This window comes from Sorex fumeus, unplaced genomic scaffold (assembly GCF_029834395.1).
Source record: "Sorex fumeus unplaced genomic scaffold, SorFum_2.1 ptg000028l, whole genome shotgun sequence".
NCBI lineage: Eukaryota > Metazoa > Chordata > Mammalia > Eulipotyphla > Soricidae > Sorex > Sorex fumeus.
Genome location: NW_026606085.1, coordinates 14,859,803 through 14,885,650, shown reverse-complemented (window position 1 = coordinate 14,885,650; position 25,848 = coordinate 14,859,803). Strand labels below are relative to the sequence as shown.

The window sequence follows — 25,848 nt, the reverse complement described above, 5'->3', positions numbered from 1 at the left end:
TCCCTCCCCCGCCCCAGCCCGTACAAGGGGGAGCAGCAGGCAGGTTGCCCCATCCGTGTCTCATGTTGTCCTTCTCCCTGGCGCGAGTCAGTCTGACCCGGTGCTTCCCCAGCTATGGACCCCATTCCGGGCTCCTCCTCCGGCCAGGCTGCTGTCCTCCGTCAGGGCCCAACAGATTCTCCTCCCAGGACCGTGTCCCTCAGACATCCTGACCACGTTCCTCTCGCTGGCCCATGGTCGTCTCCTGCCCGCTGGCCCCCTGCTCCCCCCCTTGGGAGGCAGGACCACTTGCCCGGCCGGCCTTTGATGGCACTGGCCAGCGGCGGGACCTGGAGGGGCATCTGTGGGTCTCCGCTGGGCCTTGTCCTGGGGAAGGGCCGGCAGGCGGCCACCTCTTATTGCCGTCCCTGGAGAAAGGGCTCAGGAATCGGGGCAGAGTCTGAAGCAGCCAGGCCTCCCCTGCCCCTCTGGGCCCCTTCCTCCATCTCCTCCCTCTTGGCCTCCCGGCCCAAGAGCGCTTTCCCACAGGCCGGCCAGGGCCATCCCCGGGAGGAGGGGGCTGCCCGCACCCTCACTGCTTAGGGCTGGGCAGAACCCTTGGAACAAGGTGCCCATCCCCCCACCCTTCGTTCTGGAGACCCCTAGAATATCCGGCATGTCAGGTGTGGCCCAAGAGCAGAGGGGTGCGGGCCAAGGGACCTGCCCGTGAGTGTCCTCTCTGAGCAGTGGTCACCCTGTGCCAGGGGTTGGTGGGGGTACCCCGTGGTCACAAGCTAAGGCGCGTCTGGGGTCTCCCCTGCCACCGAGACAGGAGGGCTTCAAAGTGGTCACCCGCATTCGCTTCCGTCCTCCCACCCCTGGTCCCCCAGTCCCCGCCTGGATGAGCCACATGGTGGACTCAAGTTCTGCGTCCTTCTCGGGGTCGCCCACTCCCAGGCTGGCTTGGTCAGCTCAGGGCTGGGGAGGCGCTGTTTGGGGGGCAGTGGGCGGCTCGGCGGGCGCTGGCGCAGCCCCTCATGGAACCAGACAGAATTAAGCCTTTTGTTTCCTGTTTGCTCGGCAGGCTTAAAGAAAACAGAGGGTCCCGCGGAGGGGGCGCCCAACAAGCCGCCTTTGTGTTCCCTTAATTAATCAGTTAGCCCGGGAGAGGAGAGGGGGGAAGTTCACGTTAGAAATACATGTTTTGCTTTGCCTTTCTTTCCCCCCAAAGACCGGGCCTGCCTAGGTCCCCGAGAGGCCTTCCCGGCTCACCCAGACAAGCGAGGACACCCCGGCCCGCCCCTCAGGGGCCGTGGGGAGTCTCGGAGCTGACGCTCACACCCCCTCGCCCCTTTCGCCCGCAGCCCTGCTCCCTCTGGCCCCGTGCCATCAGGAGAGGACCCACCCTTGCGACGGCCCTTCTGTGTTCCTGACGCTTGTCTTGCGGTGGCTGTGGGGTGCCCCCTGCCTGTCCCCAGCCGCCAGGTGCTCACAGTTTTAAAACCCTTTCAACCATGAGGTAAAATGTTTGCAGTCCCGAATCTGCGGCCCTTGGTAATGGAATTTCCCTGCACTAAGTTTTTCCGTGAGCGTGGCCCGTCCAGGGCTTCTGGAAGGCCTAGTAGCAGCGGCTGCGGTGTGAGGCCCCTGGACGCCCGACTCTGCCGAGAGTCTGGCCGCCAGCGAGGTGTGTGACCTCCCGGGCCAGTCCTCACCCTGCTCTCTGAGTCCAGAACTTTCACGCATCTTTTTTTTTTTTTTTACCTTGTTACTATTTTTATTTTAATTATTTTTTAAAAATTTTATTTTGGGCACAAGTAACTTTTTTGTTTTGTTTTCGGGTGGTGCTCAAGGCTCACTCCTGGCTCTGTGCTCAGGAGTCACTCCTGTCGGGGCTCAGGGGGACCATATGGGGTGCCAGGGATCGAACCTGGGTCAGCCGCATGCAAGGCAAGCACTTTGCCCGCTGTCCTATCGCTCTGGCCCTCATTCTGTACTTTTTTAGTGACATCCATGTATAAACTCATTTTATTCTCACTGTCACCTCTGTGGTGCTTGGGGGCTACCAGGGCTGTGTTGGTCCAGGGCGTGCACCTGGGGCCTTGAGCAATGTCCATTCCCCCTCCCTCTGCCCCCTCCCCCTGCCCCCATAAGCTTCCGCCCAGAGGACCCGATTCCGCCTTCATCCCTTCCCAGGGATCTCGTCCCCTCCCGCAGCTGCTCCCGGCCAAGTTCAGTGTCTCCCCTTGGTGCCCCTGCAGACCCCACCCGAACCCCAGGACTTCCCAACATGGGCCCGCCCAAGGCTGGCACACCTCAGCCACTCCGCCTCCCGCGAGCCCATCCTCTAATTGGGGAGGTGGCTGGCGAGAAGGCAGGGAACAATGCGCGAGTTAAATAATAATGAAGACAGGGACGCAGGGGAGGTCACCGGCAGGAACAGGGCTGATTAATTACGGAGTGAGTGGACTCTGAGCCTGGGGGCTTCCGGGAGGAAGGAGAGAGGAAGATGCCCGTGTGGGGGGCTGGTTGTAGGAGGCAGGGCGCGGGGGGGGGGGGGGGGGGGGGGAGGGGGGAGTGGACTGCGTAGATGGAGGCTGGCAGGGCACTGCAGCTTGTCGATGAGGAGGCGAAGGAGATGGGGGCTCCGACGTTGGGGAGGGGCAGCCGAGAGGGGCAGTGGGCCAGGAAACTCGGGCCCGGCGCCAGAGAGCACCAGGCGGTGCTCCCGTGAGTGGGTCCTCATGTGGGCAGTGGTACCACTCATGAGCAGCGCTAACACGCACCAGCGGTATTCACGTGTGGTGCCAGGCAGGCCAGGGATCCATAGGACTCACGTGTGTTTGGGGCGGGTGGGCCAAGGGGTCGCCCTGTGGGAGATACTGTGCCTCAGAGACGCGCACACCGGCTTCTTACTGCTGATCTCTCCTCCCTCTGTTCCTGTGCCTCGGTTTCCCTGTTTATGAGGGCGGCAGAACAGGATAGAGCCTGGGGTGGGCTTTGCCCTCGCAGCCCCCATCAGCCATGGAGGGGCCCCGGCCAGGCCCGGTCCCAGGTGCTGGGAATTCTGCCCTGGACAGACAGCCTGGTAGGGAGCTGGTTACTCAGCGTCCGCCTCCCGGCTGCCACGTGGGGGACCGGCCTGAAGGGAAAAGCAAGCGGGGAAAGTCGTGGTCGAGTGTGAGTGTGTGTGCATGCGTGAGCAAGTATAGGTGCATGTGTGCGTGCAAGTGTATGTGTGTGTGTGTGCCTGTGTACGGGGAGGCCTCTCTGAGGAGGTGACAGTAGAGCCCAGGATCATGCTGCCTGGCCTTGGGGGCCTGTCCCCCACCTCCTCTTGAGCTCCCAGCCTGGCCAGTTGCCCTCCATGGCGTCAGCTTCCCCTGTGGGCTGCAGGCAGAGGACCCCTGCTGTTGCGGGTGGCTAAGGGGCGGGGCAGACTCACAGCGACACCTGCCCTGGGGGTCAGATGGCAGACGGTGACCTCAGCAGGCTGGCGGCCTCCTGGCCCAGGACACTCTGCGGCTGGGACAGTCACAGGTGCCCGGCCAGCCGTTCCTCCCACAGCGCCTTTGCCTTTAAGAGCCCCTCAGTGGTCACGAGCAGCTTCTCCATGTGTCCTACCTGTGCGCGCCAGCCACGTGGCCCTGTCACATGGATTCAGCCCGTGTGACAGCGGTCGACCCAAACCGCCTCACCCTGGCTGGGGGCTACTCCGCAGCTCTGGCAGGAGAGGGGTCGGGCCAGGGGCCCAGGGCCCGGCTGTGTGTGTCCATTGCTGGAGTCGCCTTCCAGACTAGATGCTCCCAGAGGACCGTGGCTGAGGGGCCCCTTGGTGATCCCCCCTCTCCTGCCCTTCTATCAAGGTCACTCCAGCCTCCTGTCTTCATGCTTGTTTCTGGCCCCCCCAGCTGTGGCCCTGTGAGTTGGATGTGTTCTTCCTCCCCAGCCCCTCACCCATAATCATCCCTCAGCTGCTGTTGCTGTGTGGTCTCCCCCCCCCCCTCTCTCTCTCTCTCTCTTCCCCCCCCCCCCCCCCGTCCTTTGGGCCACCCCTGGTGTTGGTCCAGGCTTACTCCTGGCTCTGCACTCAGGATCACCCCTGCTGGTACTCCGAGGCCCGTCTGTGGTGCTGGGGACGGAGCACGGCAAGTGCCACCCCCGCTGTGGCCCCCAGAGTTTGTTTTCCTTCCAGTCCATCTCTGAAGGGTCACTTGGGGCGCCCCCTGCCCCCTGCAACTGGCGCCCGTCCTTGTGGCCCCACTTCTCCCCCCCCCCGCCCTTACCCCCTCCTCCGCCACAGCCTTGTGGGGTCTCCTGCTTGCCAAGCCCCAGCTCCTGCTTCAGGAGAGCGGCCAGGCCAGTCGTAGACCCAGGAGTCAGCCAGGAGCTGTTTCTGCAGAACACTTTGGTTTTTATTGTGGGTCACACCCAGTGATGCTCAGAAGTTATTCCTGGCTCTGCACCCAGGAATCACTCCTGGCGGTGTTTGGGGAACCATATGGGGTGCCGGGGATCGAACCCAGGTCGGCCGTGTGCAAGGCAAACGCCCTACCCTCTGTGCTATCACTCCAGCCTGATGCAAAACACTTTGGGAACGGGCTTTCAGCGAAACTCCTAAGCTCCATGCTGATGACTTTGAGCACTAAACTTGCATCCTCTGGACGCGCAGGCAGGGCCAAGGAACCCTCCAAAGAAGCAGAACCCCCAGGCCAGTCGTAGACCCAGGGAGCCGCGTGGAGCCCCGACTCCAGGTCCTATCGCTGACCTCACCCCAGAGGGTCCCGCCCGCAGTGGGCAGAGGATGGCAGTGAGCTGCAGAGACACAGCGGACGTGACTTGCCCCCAATCAGAGCTGTAGCAACCCTGCTGAGAGCATCAGGGGCTGCCACCCCCCTCTGAGGACCCCCAGTGCAGCCGAGGCCACCAGGCCCTCTGCCCTCTGCCCTCTACCCTGTGCCCTCCACTTTCCTCCCTCCAGCACTGCTGGTGGAGGGAGGGTGCATGGGCCCTGACTGCAGGGGGACAGGAAAGACTTGTCCATGCCAGGCCCTGTCCAGTACCAGGCCTCTGCGGCCAGAGGCAGCCCTCAAACACCCCCTGCCCCCAGCAGCTTGTTTGAGGACACAGTCTCTGCCCCGGGGCCTTGGGGATTTGGTGGCACATCTCACCCCCTGGTCAGCACCCCCAGACCTGCACCCACACTCACCGTACCGTTTCTCCCGTCTTTCCTGGGGGTGGGGGGATGTGTCACACCACAGAGCCCTCACGCCCCAGCTTGTCTCTGAGGGCCTGTGGAGGGATGGGGGGGCGGGTTGCGGGGAGGAGCTGGGTCGGGGCGGTGGGTCAGCTGGTTTCTGAGCGGTGAGCACCAACAAAGACTGTGGGCGGGAGCCCACGGGGCACAGGGCAGAAAGCCGCTGTGAAAACAAACTCCTGTCGGCGCTTTCTCTGCTCTTGGCAGCGTGGAGTGCCCTGAGGGGGGGGCGGGTTTCCGGAGCCCGGGGGCTCACGGCTGTCCAGACATCTGCTTGTTCCCACAGCGAGTGCTGGAACGGGGCTAGGGTAGACGGGGCGGTGGGAACTGGTGTGCGAATGCAGGTGGGACAAACGTGTCCGGGAAGGGGTGGCCACAGAGCCTCCCGGTAGCAGCTCTGCACCCTGCGCCCGCTGATGCCCGGGCCTGGGGGACTCTGGCTATTCTCTTCTCCCTCGGCTAGCCGTGCGCCCCCCCCCCCCCCCGCCCCGGCTCTGCGGGCCTTTCTGCCTCCTGTCTGGTGGGGAAGCGGGAGAAAGGGTCTTTCCAGCTAGTCTGCACGCCTGCCCGGCTTGACCGGCTGGGGGCCTCTCTCTGCAGAGCTGAGGACCACGAAGGCAGCAGGGAGAGCACCGACTGCTCTGGGGGCACGGAGCCAGGGGTGGGGGGGCGGGGGGCGGGGGAGGCGGGCAGGAGGGCTGGACAAAGCTGGGGAAGGAGCCGTCCTGAGGGTGGAGACGGGGTGGGGCTGGTCAGCAGCGCCCTGAGAGTCTGTAGATCCCCTGGTGTGTGTCGCCTCCATCGTGCAGGGAGGGGTATACCCGCAGCCCTCCCTCTCCCCACTTCGGCAGCTCCCAGGTCCCTGGTCCATTCAGCAGCTAATAAGCAGCTGGTGCCAGGGCTGGGGGAGCCCGGCAACAGGAGGGCATTGTTAGAGCAGGGCGAGGTGAGGCCTCCCGCTGCTGGACACATGCAGAGTTCACGGGCAGGTGGGGCTTCAGGGGGCCAGAGGAATGTGCCGGGGAGGGGATCTGGGGGCCAATGTGTGCCAGCTCCAACACACGCTCACAGAATTACACACACAACACACAGCCCTACACACGGGCATAGCCATACATGGAGCACACGGTACCCGCCCGCACATCTATGCACGGGCATGCATGGAACACACACACACACACACACACATAGTTATGCATGGAGCACATGCATGCAGTCATACATGGAACAAAGCACTCATAGACATGCACAGTCACACAGAATGCAAGCTACCCACACACATGTGTAACAAGTCATACATGGAACATGCAGCCACACACATGCACAGTCATACATGGAACACACAGATACTCATAGATGGTCATGCTTTGAATGCAAGAAACCCGACGTGCACGGAGCACGCATGCGTGGTCCTATTTCAAGCACCCAGCTGGCCACAGGCACACATGCATATACTCAATTGTCACACACACACAGACATGCACACACAGAATCATACTACAGGCAGTCATGTGCACGTGCACCCTTGCACACAGCCACACTCTCCTCACGCGTGCACATACAGAATCACATGCAACCCGGCACATGGGCACACCAGTGTCACCCACCAGCTTACATGAGGCCACTGGAGACCTAAGCGGCCTCCAAAAGCATCTTCCCACCCATCCTGCTCCCCTCTCCCCACCCCTGCTCCCCTCTCCCCATCTGCCCTGCTCCCCTCTCCCCATCTGCCCTGCTCCCCTCTCCCCACCCCTGTTCCCCTCTCCCCACCCCTGCTTCCCTCTCCCCACCCCTGCTCCCCTGTCCCCACCCACCCCCTCCCCTCTCCCCACTCTGCCTTGCTCCCCTCTCCCCATCCCTGCTTTCCTCTTCCCATCCTCCCTGCACCCCTCTCCCCCCATCCCCTTTCCCCCACCCACCTTTGGCTTCCCGTTTTTATCAGCAGGCACACAAGTTTCAGATTTGCCAGGTCATGGTCTGGAGAACTCGGGGACAGGAGCCAACAGAGTATGAGTGGGGGGACCCTGACCGAGACTCTCGGGGTGACCTTGGGTCCTCATAGCTTTCCTTCCTCCTCTGGGCTCAGGCTGGAGGGCATCTCTGGGGTACTGGTGTGCTGGGAGTCCCCTGGACCAGCCAAGGCAGGCTGCTAGGCCTGCTTGCCTTGCTGCGGCCTGCTCGGGGGCTGGCCTGGGTCATGGGCACCCACTGTGAGTTTCTTTCCGCTCCCACGCCCCCACCCCCCGGCCCTCTACCTTCAAGAAAGATGGCACCGAGAGGGTCCAGAATCTGCCTGCTCTCACATAGTCACTGGGCTGGCGTTACTCTGACCTGGGCAGGAAAGGCCTGAGGGACGTTTGTGGGGACAAATAGGATGAGAAAGGGCTGGCTCCGAAACTTGCTGGTGGAGGTGATGGGCTATCATGGGAGGAGGTGATGGGGGAGCAAGAGGTCCAGGAGGAGACACTGAGGGAGCAGGTGGTCCCGGGAGAAGATGAGGGGGAGCAGGTAGAACCAGGAGGAGGTGATAGAGGAGCAGGTGATCCCAAGAGGAGGTAATGGGGGAGCAGGTGGTCCCAGGAGGAAGTGATGAGGAAGCAGGTGGTCCCAGGAGGAGGTGATAGAGGGACAGATGTTCCTAGGAGGAGGTGATGCGGAGCAGGTGGTCCTAGAAGGAGGTGATCCGGGAAGAGGTGATGGGGGAGCAGGTGGTCCCAGGAGGAGGTGATGGGGGAGCAGGTGGTCCGGTAGCAGGTGATGGAAACAGGTGGTTCGGGAGAGGGTGATGGGGGAGTAGCTGGTTCCAGGAGGAGGTGATGGGGAAGCTGGTGGTCCCAGGAGGAGGTGATAGGGGAGCAGGTGCCCCCAGAAGGAGGTGTGGGGGAGCAGGTGGTCTGGGAGGAGGTGATGTGGGAGCAGGTGGTTCCAGGAGGAGGTAATAGGGGAGCAGGTGGTCCCAGAAGGAGGTGATGGGGGAGCAGATGGTCTGGGAGGAGGTGATGGGGAAGCAGGTGGTCCTGGGAGGAGGTGATGGGGAGCAGGTGGTCCAGAAGGAGGTGACGGGGAGCAGGTGATTTCAGGAGGTGATGGAACAGGTGGTCCAGGAGGAGGTGATGGGGGAGGCTGTTGGGAGCTCAGTGGGGAGGAGGGGAGGACGTGTGTGTGTGTGTGTGTGTGTGTGTGTGTGTGTGTGTGTGTGTGTAGCGGCAGGAGCAGGGTCTGGCACAGTTGCGGCAGGAGGCCAGGGACTGGCAGGGTCCCCGGGTCCCATTCTGCAGCTGTGGGGGCTGTGGCAGGTTCTCTGAGGGGAGCATTGTCAGGTGCCTCCGCTGCAGGGTGGGGGCCGCTGGAAGGGAGCGGACTTTTGCACGAACATCCTAGGATCGTGCCCGTGGGGAAACCTTTGGCTGCCATGGCTGCCGGTCTCTCAAGTAGCCTGACCAGGCGGGAGGTGAGGGGCCGGGCTGCGCTCGAGGAGGATGACTCAGTGGCTCAGGGACATCAGCGGCACCCGGCTCCTTCCGTGTCCCCCTCTGAACGTCCCCTCGGTTTCCAGGTTCCTTCTGGGCCATGAGGCGCCCACGGCTTTTGCAGACAGGACCCCCGTGTCTGTGCCGGCAGCTAGACAGAGCCAAGCCAACCGCAGGGCGTGGCAGAGGCGGTTCGAGCGGGAGGTGAGTGCTCCCAGCCTGTTACTCGGACATGACACTCGGGGCGGGGGTGGGGTGGGGGGGTGGGTAAGGCATTTGCCTCTCACACTAGCTGGACCCCTGCCACCACATCTGATCCCCTGAGCACTGCCAGAAGTGATCTCTGAGCACGGAGCCAGGAGTCACCCCTGAGCACCGTGGGATGTGCCCCCCCCCCCAACCAAACAAAATTAAAACAAACAGCTTGTTGCACACCAGCCAAAACTCACAAAGTTACGTGCCACCAGCTGGGAAACCTTTTTTTTTTTTGCAACTTGCATCATAGGACTAGTCTCCCTAATGTAGAAGGAGCCCCCGAAAATCAGCCTCAAAGACAGCAGGAGGGAATACAAGCAGAGTCACCGAAACGGCTCCGCACCTGAGAGCCAGCCTGCTCTGAGATGATGTGTCTTTGAACCTAACCTAGTTTTGATCTTGAACCCCCACTCGGTGCTGCTTAGGGCCGCCCCCCAGCTCTGAGCTGGGCCTTTGCTCCCGTGGGTGCTTAGGGGACCTTGTGGCACCGGGCTCAGAATCCGCATGTGTCCCGCTCACTGTACTCTTCTCTCCCGCCCCTCCTGCAGGTTTTAAATGGGCAAAAAATCCACAGAGTTTAGGATCCTGCTCTGTCGACATGCTCTGGGGAACCGTTTCATAGTGCCAATCAGCATTACAGGCAATTTGGCAATTTCTATTGAAATGATCCATCACTTATCTTTCACCCCAGCAGTTTCATATTGTAGGACGGGTCCTACAGCGATATTTACACTCACGGAATGACACTGGAACTTGCCTAGTTTTTGTAATAGCAAAAGATCAGAAAGAACCCCAATATTCCACGGTTGGGGGACAATGGAATTCCGTACCTTTGAAAGCAGGAACAGGAAAGCATTGGACCCAGCTGGCAGATCGGAAAGGTCCCCAAAACATAGGAAGTATGAGAAGCAAAAATCCACCAAGGGCAGAAACGTGCATATTTAAGGGATGGTTTTTGTGTGTGCTGGGAAGGTGGGAGATATGGGGGGGGTATGCACATTTTAGCGGGCCCCTTTTCATACCTTTGGAGGGTTTTTTACAATCTTGTTTGGGGGCCACGCCTGGCAGTGCTCAGGGCCTACTCCTGGCTCTGTGCTCAGGGATCATTCCTGGCAGGGTTCAGGGGACCGTACGGGGGTGCTGGGGATTGAACCCAGGTTGGCCATGTGCCAGGCGAGTGCCCTACTTGCTGTTTTCACCCCAGCACCCCCATACTTGTGGAGTTTTTGAGCCACATTGCGTGTTGCCTTTGGACCAACAAGACCTGCACAGCCTCTGCAAAGCATCTCGGAGGAGGCACTTGTTCGGGCTGGAGGGAGGGTGGCAGGGAATGCAGAGCAGGGTCAAAGCTGCCTCCCAGCAGGGGGAACCCCTGGACCCTATTGTGAGACAGGACAGGGAGAGGCTGGTGGAGGGAGGCCGGAAGAAGCGCTTCCTTTGTACTTGCTGCCATCCTGAGGCTGGGGTAGTGGCTCCGGCTTCTGGGCTGTGGTGCTGGTCATTCCTTCTAGCAGAGCCCTGGCCAGCACAGTGCCCCAATGGGGGGAGGGGGGACTCCAAATAGGGGTAGAACTGCAGGCCCTTCTGGGCACAGAGCCCTTTGGGGAGTAGAGGCCAGGAGAAGCGCTCATCTGAGCCCAAGCACCCGGAGGCAGGCCCAGTGGCGACATAGACCCTGTCCCCCTGCCCCACCAGTCAGCCGTGCAGGCCACAGAGCTCCACTTCCCACCTTGGTGTCCGGACTGGAGTCCCCGGAGACAGTGGCCCTGGGGCACGGGGCACCCTGCAGTGCTGCTGGGGGCACCTTGACCTTCGCCCCACTGGAAGCAGCAGAACAGAGTGGTGAGGTGCCGCGGGGTTGTGGCGCCGGGTGGTGCGTGGGGGTGTCTGCGTGGGAAACGTGGGCGCCTGCTGGCTCTGCACTGTAGCTGGGAAGGATTAGGAGACAATTAATAAATCATTGAGTGCCCCAAGTTTAAGTAACTTATTATTATGGGCTGCATATATTTATCACGCTTCGCCGGGCAGCTTTGGCGAATTTCCTTCAAATGTCACACAATTTGTATGCATTTGTTTCAGAAGGTTTTTAAAGATGCATCTATAAATGATTGACCTGAATTCTTCAGAACAGAACCACAGAATCCCGCCCCTCCCGCACCTGCCTTGATCTGCCTCATAAAAACCTGCGGTCCCCCAAATGATGGTGGAGCTGCATCCTACCATCGAGGGGTGCAGGGAAGGGGGAGAGAGGGGCTGGGGACAGGCTGTGTCACCTCCTCGCCCCCTTATCCAAGCCCAAAATGAAGTCTGTTTCGGGGGGACTGGCTGGAGGCTGGAGAGGACCCGGGGATTGGGACAGGGCTCAGGTGGGGATCAGGATCAGGGATCAGGATTGGGAATCAGGGAGCAGGGATGGGGCTCAGGAATCGGGGATGGGGACCAGGGATCAGGATCAGGGATCCAGGATCAGGGATCAGGAATGGGCAGGGATGGGGGATTAGGAATCAGGGATGGGTACCAGGGATCGGGAATGGGGATCAGGGGACAGGGATGATGATTGGGGATCAGGGATTGGGATTAGGGATCAGGGTTGAGGATTGGGGATAAGGATTGGAGATCAGGGATTGGGATTAGGGACCAGGGATGAGGATTGAGGCTGAGGGATTGGGATTAGGGATCGGGCATTGGGGATCAGGGATCAGGAACGGGCCCTTCCAGAGCCAGGCCCAGGACCAAATAGACTTGCCAGAGGGGTGTCCCCATGGTCTGAGGGGCACTGAAGGCCCCCTGCACACACCTTTTCCCGGGCCAGGGTGAAGTTTCTGGTGAGATGACCTTAAGGGATCATCGCTGCCTCTTGCCACAGAGATTCCCCAGGGAGGGGCTGGCGCAGGGCCCAAGGTCAGAATCTCTGCCTCACCTGCCTCCAGCTCTCAGCTTCCAGCATAGTGAGTGTGTGTGTGTGTGAGTCGTATCTGTGTGAGTGACCTTTTGAGTGGGTCACAATCGCCTGTGTGTGAGTGTATGTGCATGCGTATGAATGTGTGTGCGCGCGTGTCTGCGTGTGAGCATGTATGCGGGTGAGAGTGTGTGCTTGCCTTCCCCCATTACGGGCTGCTGTGGTCCACCGGACTCAGTGTCTGCTGAGGGACAGGCCAAGGCAGCAGAGACGGCACTGGACCCCCGACAGCTCAGACAGGCTTCCCGGTGGCTGAAGGCTCCTTTCTCCTTGAGCTGGCCAGCACAGCTGGGGGTGCCCAGGTTCTTTCCTCCTCCTGGCGCCAGGCGAGCACCCGTCTCATGGGGCTGAGCTGGGACAGGGTGTGAGAAGCAGCTCAAGGAAACCACGACTACTGGTGTTGTGGATGTCTGTCATGGACGTCAAAGTGTGCGGACTCACGGCTTCAGGCGTGGCTACTATGGACCTGCCCCTGGGGACTGTCCCCGACCCACCCACCAGGCTGGATTGAGGTTCTCAGCTGGCCACATGGAGCCCTGTAGTCACCGCGCTGGCGGTTCCAAGGCACTTGTACGCTGGTCCCCGAGGCGCCGAGTCGAGGTGCTGGGCCACAGAGGCCGTGTGGGCAGGAGAAGGGCTGGAGTCCCCCTAGCCCCCCAGCCCTGCAGCCCCCCCCCCCCGCCCCACACACACCTGTTCCTCAACTGCAGCCCCGCGCAGTCTCCTGAGGGGCCGGCCCTGCCCCCGTGTGCTGACTCTCCCGTGCCAGCCGCTGCCAGCTGCCGGTTCCTTGGCCCACAGGTGCCAGGTGGCGACAGCTGCTTGGGAGAGCCATTGTTCCAGGCGGTTACTGCTGCCGGGAGCCCACCGTCTTCCCAAACGGCATGCAGGGAGCATCTGGGCGGGGAAGGGGTCGTCCCTGCAGGGCTGTGGGTGGAGTCGGGGCCCCTCTAGGAGAAGCCCCGCTTTCCTACCTGGTTGGTTCTCAGATTGGCGTTATACCCTGGAGCCGAGTTAGTGCAGCAGAACGCAGGAAACGAACAACACGGGAGCTAGCAGCCTCTCCCCATGTGATGGGAACCTGGGGTGGCGGCCGTACCCCCTCCTCACCAGCCCCCCCGGTAAGCATGCTCGAGCCCTGCTAAGGCTTTATGAGCTGATACTCAGGATCAGCCCCAGGACGGAGTCCACTGGGCCTGAGGCGGGGGTCCAGCCAGGGCTGGCCTGGCCCTCCCTACACCCGCTATGTGCACAGACCTGCTGGAATTGGGGGCCCTCTTCTCTCCTGCGGACCCTTCTCTGCTCTTTAAGCAGCGTTCCTGTGGGCGGCACATTGCTGGTCCCCGGGACATGCATGTCCCCATGTCCAGTGTCCTAGACTGTCCCTGATCTAGCGCAGAGCTGACTTTCAACACGCTGTTTCCTGGGCATAGGAGTTGCTGCGGCTCCACGCCAGCTCCCCTGGTCCTCCCTGCTCCTCCTCTCCCTCCTCCCTCCCTTCCTCCTCTCTCTCCCTTCTGCCTCCCCACCTTCTTCCTCCACCTTCTTTGTCCCCATCATAGGTCCCAGGCACGGGGAGGCCGTGATCATGGGGCACCAGAGTTTCTCAGGCTGCGGGCGGGGCTCCCCAGGGTTTGGCTCAGGGTTTTCTATTTTGGAAATTTTGGGGTTGGGGGCCACACCCGGAGGTACTCGGGGCTTACTCTTGGCTCTGTGCTCAGTGGTCACTCCTGGTGGGGCTCCTGTGACCATATGTGGGATTGAACCCGGGTCTGCTGCATGCCAGGCAGGTGCCCTGCTGCTGACTCTCGCTGCGGCCCCTGGTCCTCTTAGTACCCGCCTGCCCCTCCGTTTCCCCGCCCCTGTCAGCACACATGGCCACCCACTCCCTGGGATGAGATCTCTGAGGCAAGCTTCGAGTCTGTACAACATTTACTCCCCTGCTGGGCGTGAGACATTTCCAAGCTGCCTTCGAGGGGCACGTGGGGTCTGCAGAACCTCACTGCTGCCCCCCAAGGCCTCCCCGAGCCTGGCCTGCGGTTCTCCCAGGAGGTGGCGTGAACAGGGTCATTGTCCAGTGGAGCGGACACTCGGGCAGCTCGCCTCCCTCGGCGAGACCAGGTCCACGTCCCCGGCACCCCAACTACTGACCCTGCAAAGCGACCTCGGCACCCCGGCCCTGCGGTCCCTCCCAGAATGTGGGGGACAGGCTTGGACTCTGTCTCACACCCCAGTCACCTGAAACGTGGTTCTGAGGCTGAACGCTAGATTCGAGCTTTTCTTTCCTTCGTATGAACTGGAATGCGTGTGGCCCAGGCGTGCCTGGCCCGTGTGAGGCCTGGGCTGGACCCCCTTCACCCATCCCTGCAGTGGCTGGTGTGGCCAGCACTAGGCACACATGACAAGGGGCTGGCTGCCTCCTCGGGCTGCTGTGGAGGCTGAGACGCCGCCGTCCCGCCCGCCTGCCCGGCACCCCGAGGCACGCAGGAAGCCAAGTTCTAAGGGGGCTTCACGTGGCGCGTTCCAGCCCGCTGCGCCCTCGGCTGTCTGTCCCCACGTCACCTGGGGTGGCGGCGATGCGTGTCAGTAACGAGCTCACACTAAATGTTCCTGGTCTGCTGCTTCCCTGGAGGGCCCGGGAGCCGAGTGGTCTGTGGCCTGCTTTGCAAGTGATTAACACGGCGCGGGCAGCCGGGAGGAGGAGCCCTCCGCCGGCATCCCATTATTCTATTAGACTTTCGGAGCCGGGATTAAGTGGACATGATTTCTTCCTATGGGCCATTAATTTTGTTTTATTGCCGGTCTGACGGCCATTACCCTTTTTTGCCAATGCATTCCCCCATTAGGTTTGTACAATTAACAAAATATGTGCTGTTAGGGCTTTGATAAGAACAGTGGGCTGGAAATCAAGAGGGGGTGCGGGCGCCCCCGAGCTGGGGGTGGAGAGAGGCAAGGCCCAGGGTGGGGGTCTCCCGAGCTTAGCCCGGACACGCCCTGGGACCCTCTCTGCTCTGACCCCCACCCCCGCAGGAGCCCCTCCCTGCCCCCCCCACACCCTGAGTCCTCAGTGTGGGCCAGTGACATGAGAGCTTTGGGGTGAGCCGCTTCTCTGCTGCCCGCAGGCCCGTGTTAGGCAGGACAAGGCCAGAGGCAGAGCCGCGCTATGACCGCCTGCAGAGGGACAGGAGGGGCTTTGCGTCTCAAGGGGACCCCCGGCGGGGGGGAGGTGCTGGGTGGAGGCCAGGAGGGGCCACAGCAGTTGTTTCTGACAGGATGTTAGCCAGATATTTGGTATCTGCCCCAGGGGGTGCTGGGGATGGTGCTTGGAGGAGCAACTTCCTGGGGACCTCCCCCCACCCAAGCGCAGGGTCGGCTGGGGAGTGGGTGTTCTGGCATCTCCTTCACCTCGGGGAGCCCGAGAGACAGCCTGTGGGCCGAGGATCCCCGAGTGGCCGGCCCGCTCTGAGCGCTTTTCCGCCCTGCCCCAGCGCGGGATCCCGTCAGAGTCAGGAAGTCCCAGGAAACGGGCATCATGTGGGCAGAGCCCCGGACCTCACGGCCAGGAGTCTGGGCCACCGAGGGAATGGGGTGGGCCCCCCTGTCCAGCCCTGCCGTGCTGGGTGCTCCCCCTCTGCCACTCCTGCTTGGCTCTGTGCCCCGCCCGCGCCCACATTGCCCTGTGCTTGCACGGCCGCTAAGAAGTTTCCTCTCGTTGACAGGTGAAGTGCGGGCCCAGACTCCGGCCTCCCGTCCTCCATGCTGCTCCCCAGCCGAGGCCCCGCCCACTGTAAGTAACTCGGTTTGGCGTTTTCGTGGCGTCCGTGTGGTGGTTTGGTGGGGGGGGGGAGTTCCTCTGGCAGCCTGAGCCGAGCCAGGGAGACCCTCGCCGTGAGCGACTGGTGAGCGACCGGTGGGCATCAGGGAACCTGTGAAGCGAGGTCTTCTGGCCGCCAGCACAGCCACCCGTTGTCTCCCGGTTGAATGGGGAGAAGGCCAGCTCTCAGGTGTCGGTGAGACCGAGCCGGATCCCACCTTCCTGGCTGTGGTGGGGACGACACAGGGGCCTGCGGGTGGTTTCTGGGGGCCTCCGAGGGAGAGGCCAGAGTGTCGGTCGCTTCTCCACAGACGTGAGCCTGTCGCAGGCCGCCCGCCACGTTCTGTTTCCTGTCCCTGGTCCTAAGGCAGAGCAGCACAGATGCGAGCGACTCTGCTCAGCGGAGCAGAAGGAGGTCACTGAGGACCTGCTTTCCTCAGGCCCAGAGGGCAGGGTCATGTGCACGGACCCGCCGGCTTCATCAGTTCCCTGGTTATCCCTGGGCCTCAATGGCCTACCTATACCCGCCAATGGCCCAGCTGCCTGCCCGCTCCTCACACAGCTCTCCCTCCGCACAGCCCTCCCTCCCTCCCTCCACCCTCCCTCCCACATAGCCCTCCCTTCCTCTGCCCTCCCTCCCTCAGCCCTCCCTCCCGCACAGCCCTCTCCGGCAGCTCATGTGGAAGTGCCTTAGGACTTGGACCCAGGTCCTCCCACTCAGGCTGGGAGCCCTGGTGGGGAGGGGGAGGGGGGTTCCCGGCCCCCCCCCACCTGCTGCTCCCAGCCCAGGCGTGCTCGGCAGAGGTTCTCTGGAAGATGGGCTGCCCTGCGGGCTGCAGAGTTCACCCCTCTTCTGGGGTGCCCAGAGTCTGAACTGCGAGCACGGCTTTGATAGTGCACTGGCTCCCAACCGGTCTGTGGAATTATAAATGATTAACCGTCATCAGCGCACATCTTCACCTCTGTGTAAAAATAGATCGACTGTAATGAGTGTTTGAATAAATCATAAGAATGGCCGCCCTGCGCTCGCCTGACATCCTGCCGCCGCTGCCCGGTGAGCGAGCTGGGCGCCGGCTGGACGCCTAATGGCCGCAGGTCAGGGCCATGCATCCCGGGGCTCCCCGGGTGGCCCCACAGTTCCAGGAAAGCCCCCGAGGAGAGAGCGCATGGCCTTGAGAGTGGGCAAGAATTCCCCCACCCGGAAGTGGGGTCCTGGGTGAAAGGATCGCTTGGGGGGGGTGTGCCGGGAAGGTCAGTGGGGGGCAGGCAGCAGCAATGAGGGAGAATGCAGTGACTGCCAGCGTCCTGGGTGCTGTCAGGTGGAGCTCACCCTGTTCTCGGGGCCTGGAGTCTCGGACCCCGGGAACTCGAGTTGTCTGAGGAATCACTCATGTGGAATTCAGCTGCTGACCAAGACTTGGCCCGCCCCGCCCCAGCTCCTGGTCAGAAATGTGGGTCCAGGGATTCTGCCCACGGCTGTGCCCATATGGGCACGCAGCTGCCAGTGTCCCAGGACCCGCTCAGGGTCCTCCTGGGGGCAGTTTGCTGCTGACCAGGTGTGTGCTGGGGGCTTCACCCAGCCGTGCCCCGCCCTGGTGCCGGGGGTCCCCTCTGGTGTGGTGGCAGACGCTAAGTCAGGCTGGGGGTGTTGGAGAGACCCCGGGAGCCAGGTGGAAGCCGCATCGCCAAAACCTCATTTCTCGCACGTGCTCCTGCTGGGGGTCGCTGCAGAAACCTGCCTAGGTTTCGGGAGAGGAACAGGACCCCCCACCCCACCCCACCCCTCGCCACATGGAAAGGAGAGCTCAGGGCCCAGATGAACGTGGGCACAGTCGCTGTAGGCGGGTGCTTGTCAGGCATGGCACAGAGTAGCCTCAGCATCCAAGGGAGAATGAAGGGGTCTTCCTGGGAAGCGGGGACCCCTGCTGCCCAACCTGTCCCAGGGCTCAAAAACCTCAGAGAAGGAGGAGGGTCAGCACGCGGTGTCCGAGGCCTCACCAGAGTCTCTCTCAGCTCGTGGAGACCCTGCTTGCAGCCCAGAGATGAGGGGCCAGGGTTGAGAGTGGCCTTGGTCCTTTGAGCTGTGATTGCCACCCCAGCGGCCACCCCCCCCGGCCAGCAGCCCCCTGCCTGCCTTCCCTGCTTGGTAACAGTGCAGGCTATTCCCTGTCTTCTTTGCCAGTCTCTTCGTCAGAATGCAGCTAAATTCTGCAAGAACCTGGACATTCTTTGCTGCAACTCAAGGGAGTTCATAGAACCCAAACTCACAAAGAGTAGAAGCAGTCAGTTTTGGGGGAGACGTGGACTAGCCAGGGGGGCTGCAGGACCACAGGCTGAGTGGGCGTGAAAGGTTCTGGGGCTGGAGGAAAGTCTCGCCCGAGCTCCTGGCCCCCGGGGCTGCTGTGAGCCATGCTTTCCTTGCCTGCAGGAAAGACAGAGCTGAAGGCCTGGGAAGGAGCCCCCTGGAAAGGACCAGTCTCAGAGTGCAACATACCCATTCTCTCTTCTCACCTCTCCTCTACGCAGGGCCCCAAGAACCCAACCCTCCTCTGGCAGAATGGGAAAATCTGGTGGTGCCATCCCTAATGCCCCCAGGTGCTCAGACGCTTGATTTGCAGAAAGGCTGGGGGGGGGGGGGGAGGGGAGGCGGAGCACTTGCTGAACTGAACCCAGGCAGGAAGGGAGACCTGCTGGACCACTGGATCACACTCCATCCACATGAGCCCCTGGGTGCCCCCCGCGCTCCTGTGCCCAGTAGCGTGAAATCCAGGCCACTGACCCAGTTTCTCCGGGGCCTGTGAAGGACATCGATGCCAGCAGGCAGGCCCTGCGTGCCGTTAAGGATGAGCGTCTGGGGTGACGTCTGAGTTGCAGCCGGATGCCAGTCGCGGGCTCGGTCCTCATGTCTCTGCTCTCCAAGGGGACGGTGGACACAGGGCCGTCTAAGAGAGGCCCGGCCTCCCCCCTACTGGGAAACCTATGGAAAGTGGCTCTGAAAAGGGAGACGATCCCACCTGGGGCTCCTGACAAGAGCGGTCAAGACTCTTGCCTTTAATTGTGCCCCCCCCACCAAGTTCCCTCATAAACTATTGATATTTTAATACTACACATTAGCATCTTGCCCTTTGACAAATGAATATTGAATGAGCAATCTAGAGGCCGAAGGAAGCCAGGTAGAGGGCTTCGGGGAAACTGGCCCAGGAGGCCTTGTCCGAGGGGGTCAGGCCTTCCCCTCACCCCAGACCTTCCTACATACCCGCAGCCCCTGGGGAGCCCTGCCCGGAGCTATGGGACTCAGAGCTACCGGAAAGGACTCGTCAGGGTTTCTACCCTTGGGCTGGAGGACTTGTCCAGATCCGCTCGTTGAGCGGCCTCAGCGGCACAGCTAAGGGCTGGGTGGCTGGCGTTTTCCTCCTGCGTCCTGTCTGCAGGTAGCAACTGGACGTGGGCCTCCGGGTCGCCTCGGCACATTCCCACTCTCCTTCCCTGCAATCTGGCCCGGCAGCCCCGCCGGGGCGGGGCGTGTCAAGGTTCCACAGACGGAATTCCCAGTGTTACGGCAGTGACAGCTCCAGCTGCCCGCCTCGCCTGGCTTGGCCGGGGTCCTTGGCCTCGCCTGACCACCACGATGACGACTGGGGTGCTTTGCTGGTCCAGCTTAATTGGTGTGATTTAACGGCATTTCTGGCGGATTCAGATTTATACGGCCTCCCGAGCTGCAAATCTGCTTTCTAAATGTAGAATTTTTTGTGGAGTGGTGAAAAATAATGGCCGTTCTGTGATTCCTGCTTTCCTGAGCTAGGAGATTGCAATTTACATTATGCAAATAGACGTTATGCAATCAAGGCCCTCGAGCAGGAATCTGGCGGCAGAGAGGCCGCTGATGAGAGTGGGCCTGAGGGGGGTGGAGGGAAGTGGGGGGGGGGCGGGCGGGGGGTAGCGGGCAGAGTCTGTGCCCTGGGCCTGAGCAGGTCGAGAGGGGCCTGCCCAGAGATGAATGCATCTGGGAGCTGCCAGAGACTCTTGCAATTAATGGCTTTGTTTAATCATACCCCCTGTCCAGAGCAGTATTGTCTTACGGATAATTTCGTTTGCCTAACGAGATTTTGCTAATTAAATCTCCTTTCAGTTGGTGTGACTCTGCCCTGCAGGAGAGGGGGCTGTTTGGAATCTTCTTCCAGAGTCTTTCTAGAGTGGAGCTGGGAAGGAGGGGTGAGGGGTGGGGGGGCGGTAGATGACCCTGCCCGCCCCTCCTTACAAGAGCTCCCTGAAAGTGAGGACGTCATAAACCTGGGTCCTTTCCTTCCTCCGTCCACCCCCACCGGCCACCCCCACCGTGATCTGTTCTCCAGTACTCAGCATGCCCCCCCCGCCGCACCCCTGGTCCCCCTGCTCTGGGCTGAGGGTTTGCAGGCACAGGCGCAGCTGCCCTGGCTCGCTGTGGGGTGCCAGCAGTGATGGGGACGGTGGCAGGGATTTGCCTTTGCTCTTAGCCAACCTGCCTGCCTGCCTGGGCCCTTCAGAGAGGGAAATCGGCTCCAGCTCGGGTCATTTCTGCCGGGGGCTTATGGCGTGACCTGGAGGGACGGATGGTCAGAGTCCCAGGTCCCGTGGGCCCTGGTGGCAGCAGGTCGACCCTGGCTCCTTTTCCAGCTGCACCTCCTTCCTCCCTGCGTCCCACAGTGTCTCCCACGCGGGCAGCCTGGGCCCCCGTCTTCGCTCGCTCACCACCTCGCAGACCCACTGCAAGTTGAAAATGTGGAAAGTCCTCCCGGGTGGAGCAATAGTGCTTGCCCGCAGCTGACCCTGATTCGATCCCTGGCAGCCCGGATGGTCTCCCGAGCACTGCCAGGAGCAGCCCCTGAGTGCAGAGTCAGCCCTGAGCACCACCGAGTGTGGCCCAGAAACCAAAAATAAATAAAGTGCCTCGACTTCCCCGAGCCTCCCGGGCATCCTGGCATTGCTTGTGGGATCTGTGCTTGCTCGTGGTGCCCCTGGGAGCCTCCGGTTGGGCTGCCATCAGGGCCACCCTCCAGAGACAGCGCCCCTCCCCCCACACACACTTGGACGAGCTGTGAAAAGAGCAAAACCCCAAACTTGAGGCTGTTGCCTTGTGGATGAGACGCGTGTTCAGAGAGATGGGAAATCGTTATGTCACACGGTCTTGGGGAGGGGGAGTGACTGTGGGTCCCCAGATTTGCTGGCCGCCCCCAAATCCTCACTGTGACCCCTCCATGCCCTGGGGTTGGATCTCACCATGCCTAGAGTGTTCTTCGCCTGGAGAAGCTCAAGGTGCGCCCAGCCCTCACCCCAGGGCCTCCTGCCACGGTCCCCCGCCTTTGTGCTCAACTGCGCCCCTTTCTCTGTCCTGCCTGTCCCCCCCCCCAAACCTCCAGCCGCTCTTGCCTGTTGCCATATTGAGGATCAGTCTTGGTTGGGACGCCCACTGCAGCCCCTGCAGGTGGGCCGAGTGCTGATGAAGGTGCTGGGTGGGGCGGGCTGCGGGACGGGGGCTCTGCCGGGACATGGTTCTGGTGAGACTCAAGTTACCTGCCCTCCCCTGCTGGCCATGACCGCAGTGCCGCCCTGCCAGGGCCCGTGGGAGGGGTCATTTCTGCAGAAGGTGTGCCAGCATCTGTCCTCACAGAACAGAGGGCACGGGGTATGGCCTGGCCGGGGCCACTGGCCAGTCACTAGGTCTGCCTGTTCGTGGGCGAGCCCCCCAACCCCCAATCCCTCCTCACCCCATCCTTCATCTCTACCCACACCCGCCCCCCCTGCCCACGGCGCCCAGGGCGCAAGCACGTGGACGCGAGTGAGGCCCCACTCTGATATTTACTTGGCCGGCACCCTGCGATTTCATTTCCTCGCACAGAGAGCTAGAATGTGAAATGACCTGCTCCGTCTTCCTCGATGGGTGGTTGGTGAGGGATTGCAAGGGGGCGGGGGACGTGGCTGATAGACTGCCGAAGCTCTCGCCAAGAAGAGGTTATTATTATAATGGCGATTAGGCCTGAAGTGATCGCCGTGTTTGAAAACGGGGGAGTGTGTTTTCAGGGACATAAAACCATCCCGACCCAACGTTGTGGGCCCTGCGCTCCACAGCTCGCTCACGGCAGGAGCCGACGCCCGTTTGGGGCATCGCCCGGGCCCTTGGAAGGCTGGGTCTGGGGCTGGCAGGGCTGGTGGAAAGTGTCCCCTTCTGCAGTGGCCCGTCCCGCTCAGGCCTCTGTGCCCCGTTAGTGTGGCACACTCGTGTCCCTCTCTCTGGAGCGCCCTTCTCCTCTGAGCGGCTGCACGTGGGCCCCGGTTTCCAGGCTTGCTCCCTGGGGACGGGGGTGGTGGAGGGGGCTGCATTCCTGCCCGTGTCCCTGAGCCACTGTGGTCACAGCGAGCACTGCTCTACTGGGTGTCCTGGTCGCCGTATAAGAAGAGCTGTGAAAGGCAAAGGGACAGGATTGGGCAGGAGGCGGGGGAGTTGGGGCTTTGGGGGCCACACCTGGCCACAGGCAATCAGGGCTGACTCCTGGGCAGGGCTCGGGGGACCCCATGGGGTGCCGGGATGGAACCTGAGTCGGCTGTGAGCGGGTACTATGGCTCTGGCCACAGTGCTCCATTTCGGAGACGTTTCCCACCTGACCCGGGTCTGACTGTGCTCCCCGTTACTCATCCCATCGGGCGGCCACTGGGGCTCCAGGTTGGAGCTTCGTCTGGAGGGCGAGAGGGGTGCCCGGTGGTGTTGGCCCCTGCAGGGGAGCAGGTGTGCCTCTGCCCTCCCAGCCCTTCCACAGTGGGCCTGTGGGTGGAGTTGGCTCCAGCTGGTGGGACTCTGCGGGAGCCCCCCCCAGGCCCCCCACTCACGGGCCTGTCTCCCCCACGTGCGGGCTCCCCTCGCCCTCCCACCCCCAGCGGCTCTCCCGAAGCCCCTGGCAGCCGTGGCACTGCTCGGGGGCTGGGAGGTTTTCATTACCGAATGCACTGAACCTATTTGCGAGTGTTTTGCAAGTGTTTAATCCAAGGTGTTCCCTCAATTAAATTAGTGCAAACATCTGTGTCCCACATCCGCCTGCATTTACATTCCGTGCCGTTTGTTACCGCGGGAAACTGGAAGGTGGCTCCAGAATACTTAGGGCCGAATTAGGCTTGGGGTGGGAGTCAGGGATGCCTGGGGAGACCCCCCCCCCCCGCAGGGAGTAGCATCCGGCCCAGGGCTGCCTGGGGCTTATTGGGAGGGTGGTGGGCTTCAGTCACTGCCTCGACCCCTGCTGGGCCTCCACCTGTGGAGGCAGGGTCACTGCCACTGCCTCATCACCGCAAACCTAGACCAAGTCACAGAAAGTGTGTCATAATCCGAGCCATAGTCATGTGACCACCTGGACTCTCTCTCTCGGAGAGCACTTCCTGCAGGGAGCTGGGTGGTGGGAAGAGGGTGTTGGGAGGAGGAAGGTGGTGCCAGGAGGAAGAGGATGTGCTGGGAGGACGGTGCTGGGAGGCACCCTTGTGGCAGGACCTGGCTCCCTGTGGGCTGGGCTGGGGGTCCTTGGAACCGCCCTGTGGGTCTTCCGGATGCTGGAGAAGGTCCTGAAGGACAGTCTCTCTCCCTCCCTCGGTACCACCTGCCCCTCCCCTCCGTGCCAGGGTCTCTGATGGGAGCTCAGACTGACCTCAGTGGGCTGGGCAGGGGTGGGGACTCGGGTGAGCTGGAGGCCGAGTGACGCTGAAGGGCCTCAGTGCCTGGTTCCTCACTCAGGCTGAGGGGGCCCAGACCAGGGCCAGGGCTTTGGCCAGCGGCCTGGACAGGAACCAGCGCGCTCAGCCCCTGGTGGGGGGCAGGGGAGCCTGTCGGCCGGGGGCAGGGGCTCACAGGGGTTTTGTCAGCCGCCTGCTGACTTTCTAGGTGCCAAATGCCCATCAAGGCTCCAGCAAGGGCCAGGGGAGGGCAGCGCAACTGTGGACTCCCCTGCCAGTGCCCTTTGGAGCTGCCCCGGCAGAGAACCTTCCAGTCCACCAGGGCCCTGCAGCTCCTCTCACACTCTTGGTGGGGGGGCTCACCTGGTGAGGGGGGTGGGCTGGCCCTGCACCCCACTGCTGTCCCCTCTCCCTTCCCCTCCCCGCCTTCCATGGTCTGGGAGCCGCCGGAGGAGCAGAGCATGATGGACAAGGATCCAGCCCCTGCTGCCCATGTGCCCTGTGCCCACTTCCTCCTGTGCCCACTTCCTCCTGTGCCCACTTCCCTCCCGTGCCCACTTCCTCCTCCCCAAGCCCTACTTCCTCCCATGCCCACTTCCTCCCTGTGCCCACTTCCTCCCGTGCCCACTTCTCCCCATGCCCACTTCCTCCCATGCCCACTTCCTCCTCCCCAAGCCCTACTTCCTCCCATGCCCACTTCCTCCCTGTGCCCACTTCCTCCCGTGTCCACTTCTCCCCATGCCCACTTCCTCCCATGCCCACTTCCTCCTCCCCAAGCCCTACTTCCTCCCGTGTCCACTTCTCCCCATGCCCACTTCTCCCCATGCCCCCTCACTCCGTGCCCACTTCCTCCCCGTGCCCACTTCCTGTCCTAGTGTGCCCCCCCCACACACCTGTTAAGGAGAATGACCGTCTCATCAGACAGGACTGTTGGGAAATGAAAGGAAGTCATGCTCAGGCTTGGCTCAGCTTGGCCCAATTCCCCGCCTTTTCCAGGAGTCCTGTCTACACCTGGCTTGGACCCTGGGCCAGAAGTGGAGGGTGGAGGGTGCGGGGTGGATGGCAGCCGTGCCCCCTCCCCTGCTCTTCCTCTTCCCTTCTCTGTTCCCTGCCCTCCCGCTCTCATCCAAGGCTCCAGCAAATGCGCCTCAGCAGGGGCCTGCCGGGCTGGTGGGAATGACTGTGGGTGAGCGCTGCCCGCTGCCACATGTGGACAGCTCTGGCCACTGCTGGGGGGGTAGGGGGGCTGGGAGCACCCCGGCCTCTGCTCATTCCTGCTCTCTCGGCTTTCGCTTCACTCCCAACCAGCTGCCTCTGCCAGTGAGATTTGAGGTGTCTGCTCCCCCTTTTTGCTGCCTGTGTCTTTTCTTGGGGACCAGAGAGGGTCAGAGGGTGTGTGACGAGGGGGACAGAGCCTCTTCCAGTGGCCGTGTCTCTCACCGTCCTTCAGCTGTGCCCTTCCTAGCCGTGTTCAAAGTGCAACCCCCCCCCAGAACCAGCATGTCACCCCCAACCCAAGCCCCCTGAGTGCTGCTTGGGTGCGAGCGGCTCACAAGCGCCCCCACTCTGTCATTTGCAGCCGCGCCGCCTCCCCTGCTTGGCCTCAGGGTAGAGGCCCGCGGAATGGAGCTGGGCCGCGGGAAGAATCAGCCCCTTCATGCTCAGCCCCGGCCTCTGCCAAGGACTGTTCCTGAAAAGTCTCTCTTCCTCTGCCAAAGCCTGCCCAGCCCCATCCCTGCCCCCACCCCCTACACTCCTTAGCTCCCGGGAAAGGGGGGTGGAACATTGATTTCTGGGTGCCCCGGGCTGCTTCTCTGTGACCCTCGTGTCTGTCCTTTCCCACAAAGCTGCGTGGCCCCCACTGGGCCCCCACCTGCACTCCTGACCCTGGCGCACACCTTGGCCAGGTGACCCCGCATCTGTGTCTCCTCCCCCGCTTCTCAGGAGCGTGCGGCACACCTGCCACAGCTCCTAGAAGCCGGAGGCAGAGGCCAGCCCAGAAGCGAGGGCGGGGATTCTGCTCCGTGTGCGGGTGCACCAGGTCCCCGTGGGCCCGAGGCGCCAAAGGCCCTGGGAGAACGCAGTGAGCAAGGCAGACCACAGGTCTGGGAGAAAGGAGAAGTGGACAGCCGGGTTGCCATGGACCTTCTAAAGCGCTTCCGCGTAGGCTTCTGATGTGCTCCGCAAGGTGCCTCAGGGGAACTGGGGAAACCTGCTTTGCGTACTTGCACGCATACACATTCACACGTACACATACCTGCACATACACATGTACTGACTTACACACATGCACTCCCATGCATAAGTGTGCAAACATGCCCACAGTACATCTTCACGATACATGTGCACACGTGCATGCATACACTGGAATGCACACACGCGTGTACATGCATGTGCACATGTGTACACTCCCCTGTCTGTGTTG

General features: G+C 62.0%; 1 protein-coding gene across 7 annotated transcripts in view; it reads left to right on the top strand.

Moving 5' to 3' along the window:
* PKNOX2 (PBX/knotted 1 homeobox 2) overlaps positions 1-25,848 on the top strand; it is a 137,350-nt gene that overhangs the window by 12,105 nt on the left and 99,397 nt on the right. For 4 of the 7 annotated variants that reach the window (XM_056115068.1, XM_056115066.1, XM_056115063.1 and 1 more), the window contains exons 2-3: positions 8,793-8,910; positions 15,640-15,707. In XM_056115068.1, coding sequence (XP_055971043.1) covers positions 15,677-15,707 — 31 coding nt within the window. In that variant the 5' untranslated portion in view covers positions 8,793-8,910; positions 15,640-15,676. The remainder of the gene's footprint in view (positions 1-8,792; positions 8,911-15,639; positions 15,708-25,848) is intronic. The other 3 variants (XM_056115069.1, XM_056115067.1, XM_056115064.1) reach the window with 1 other exon arrangement.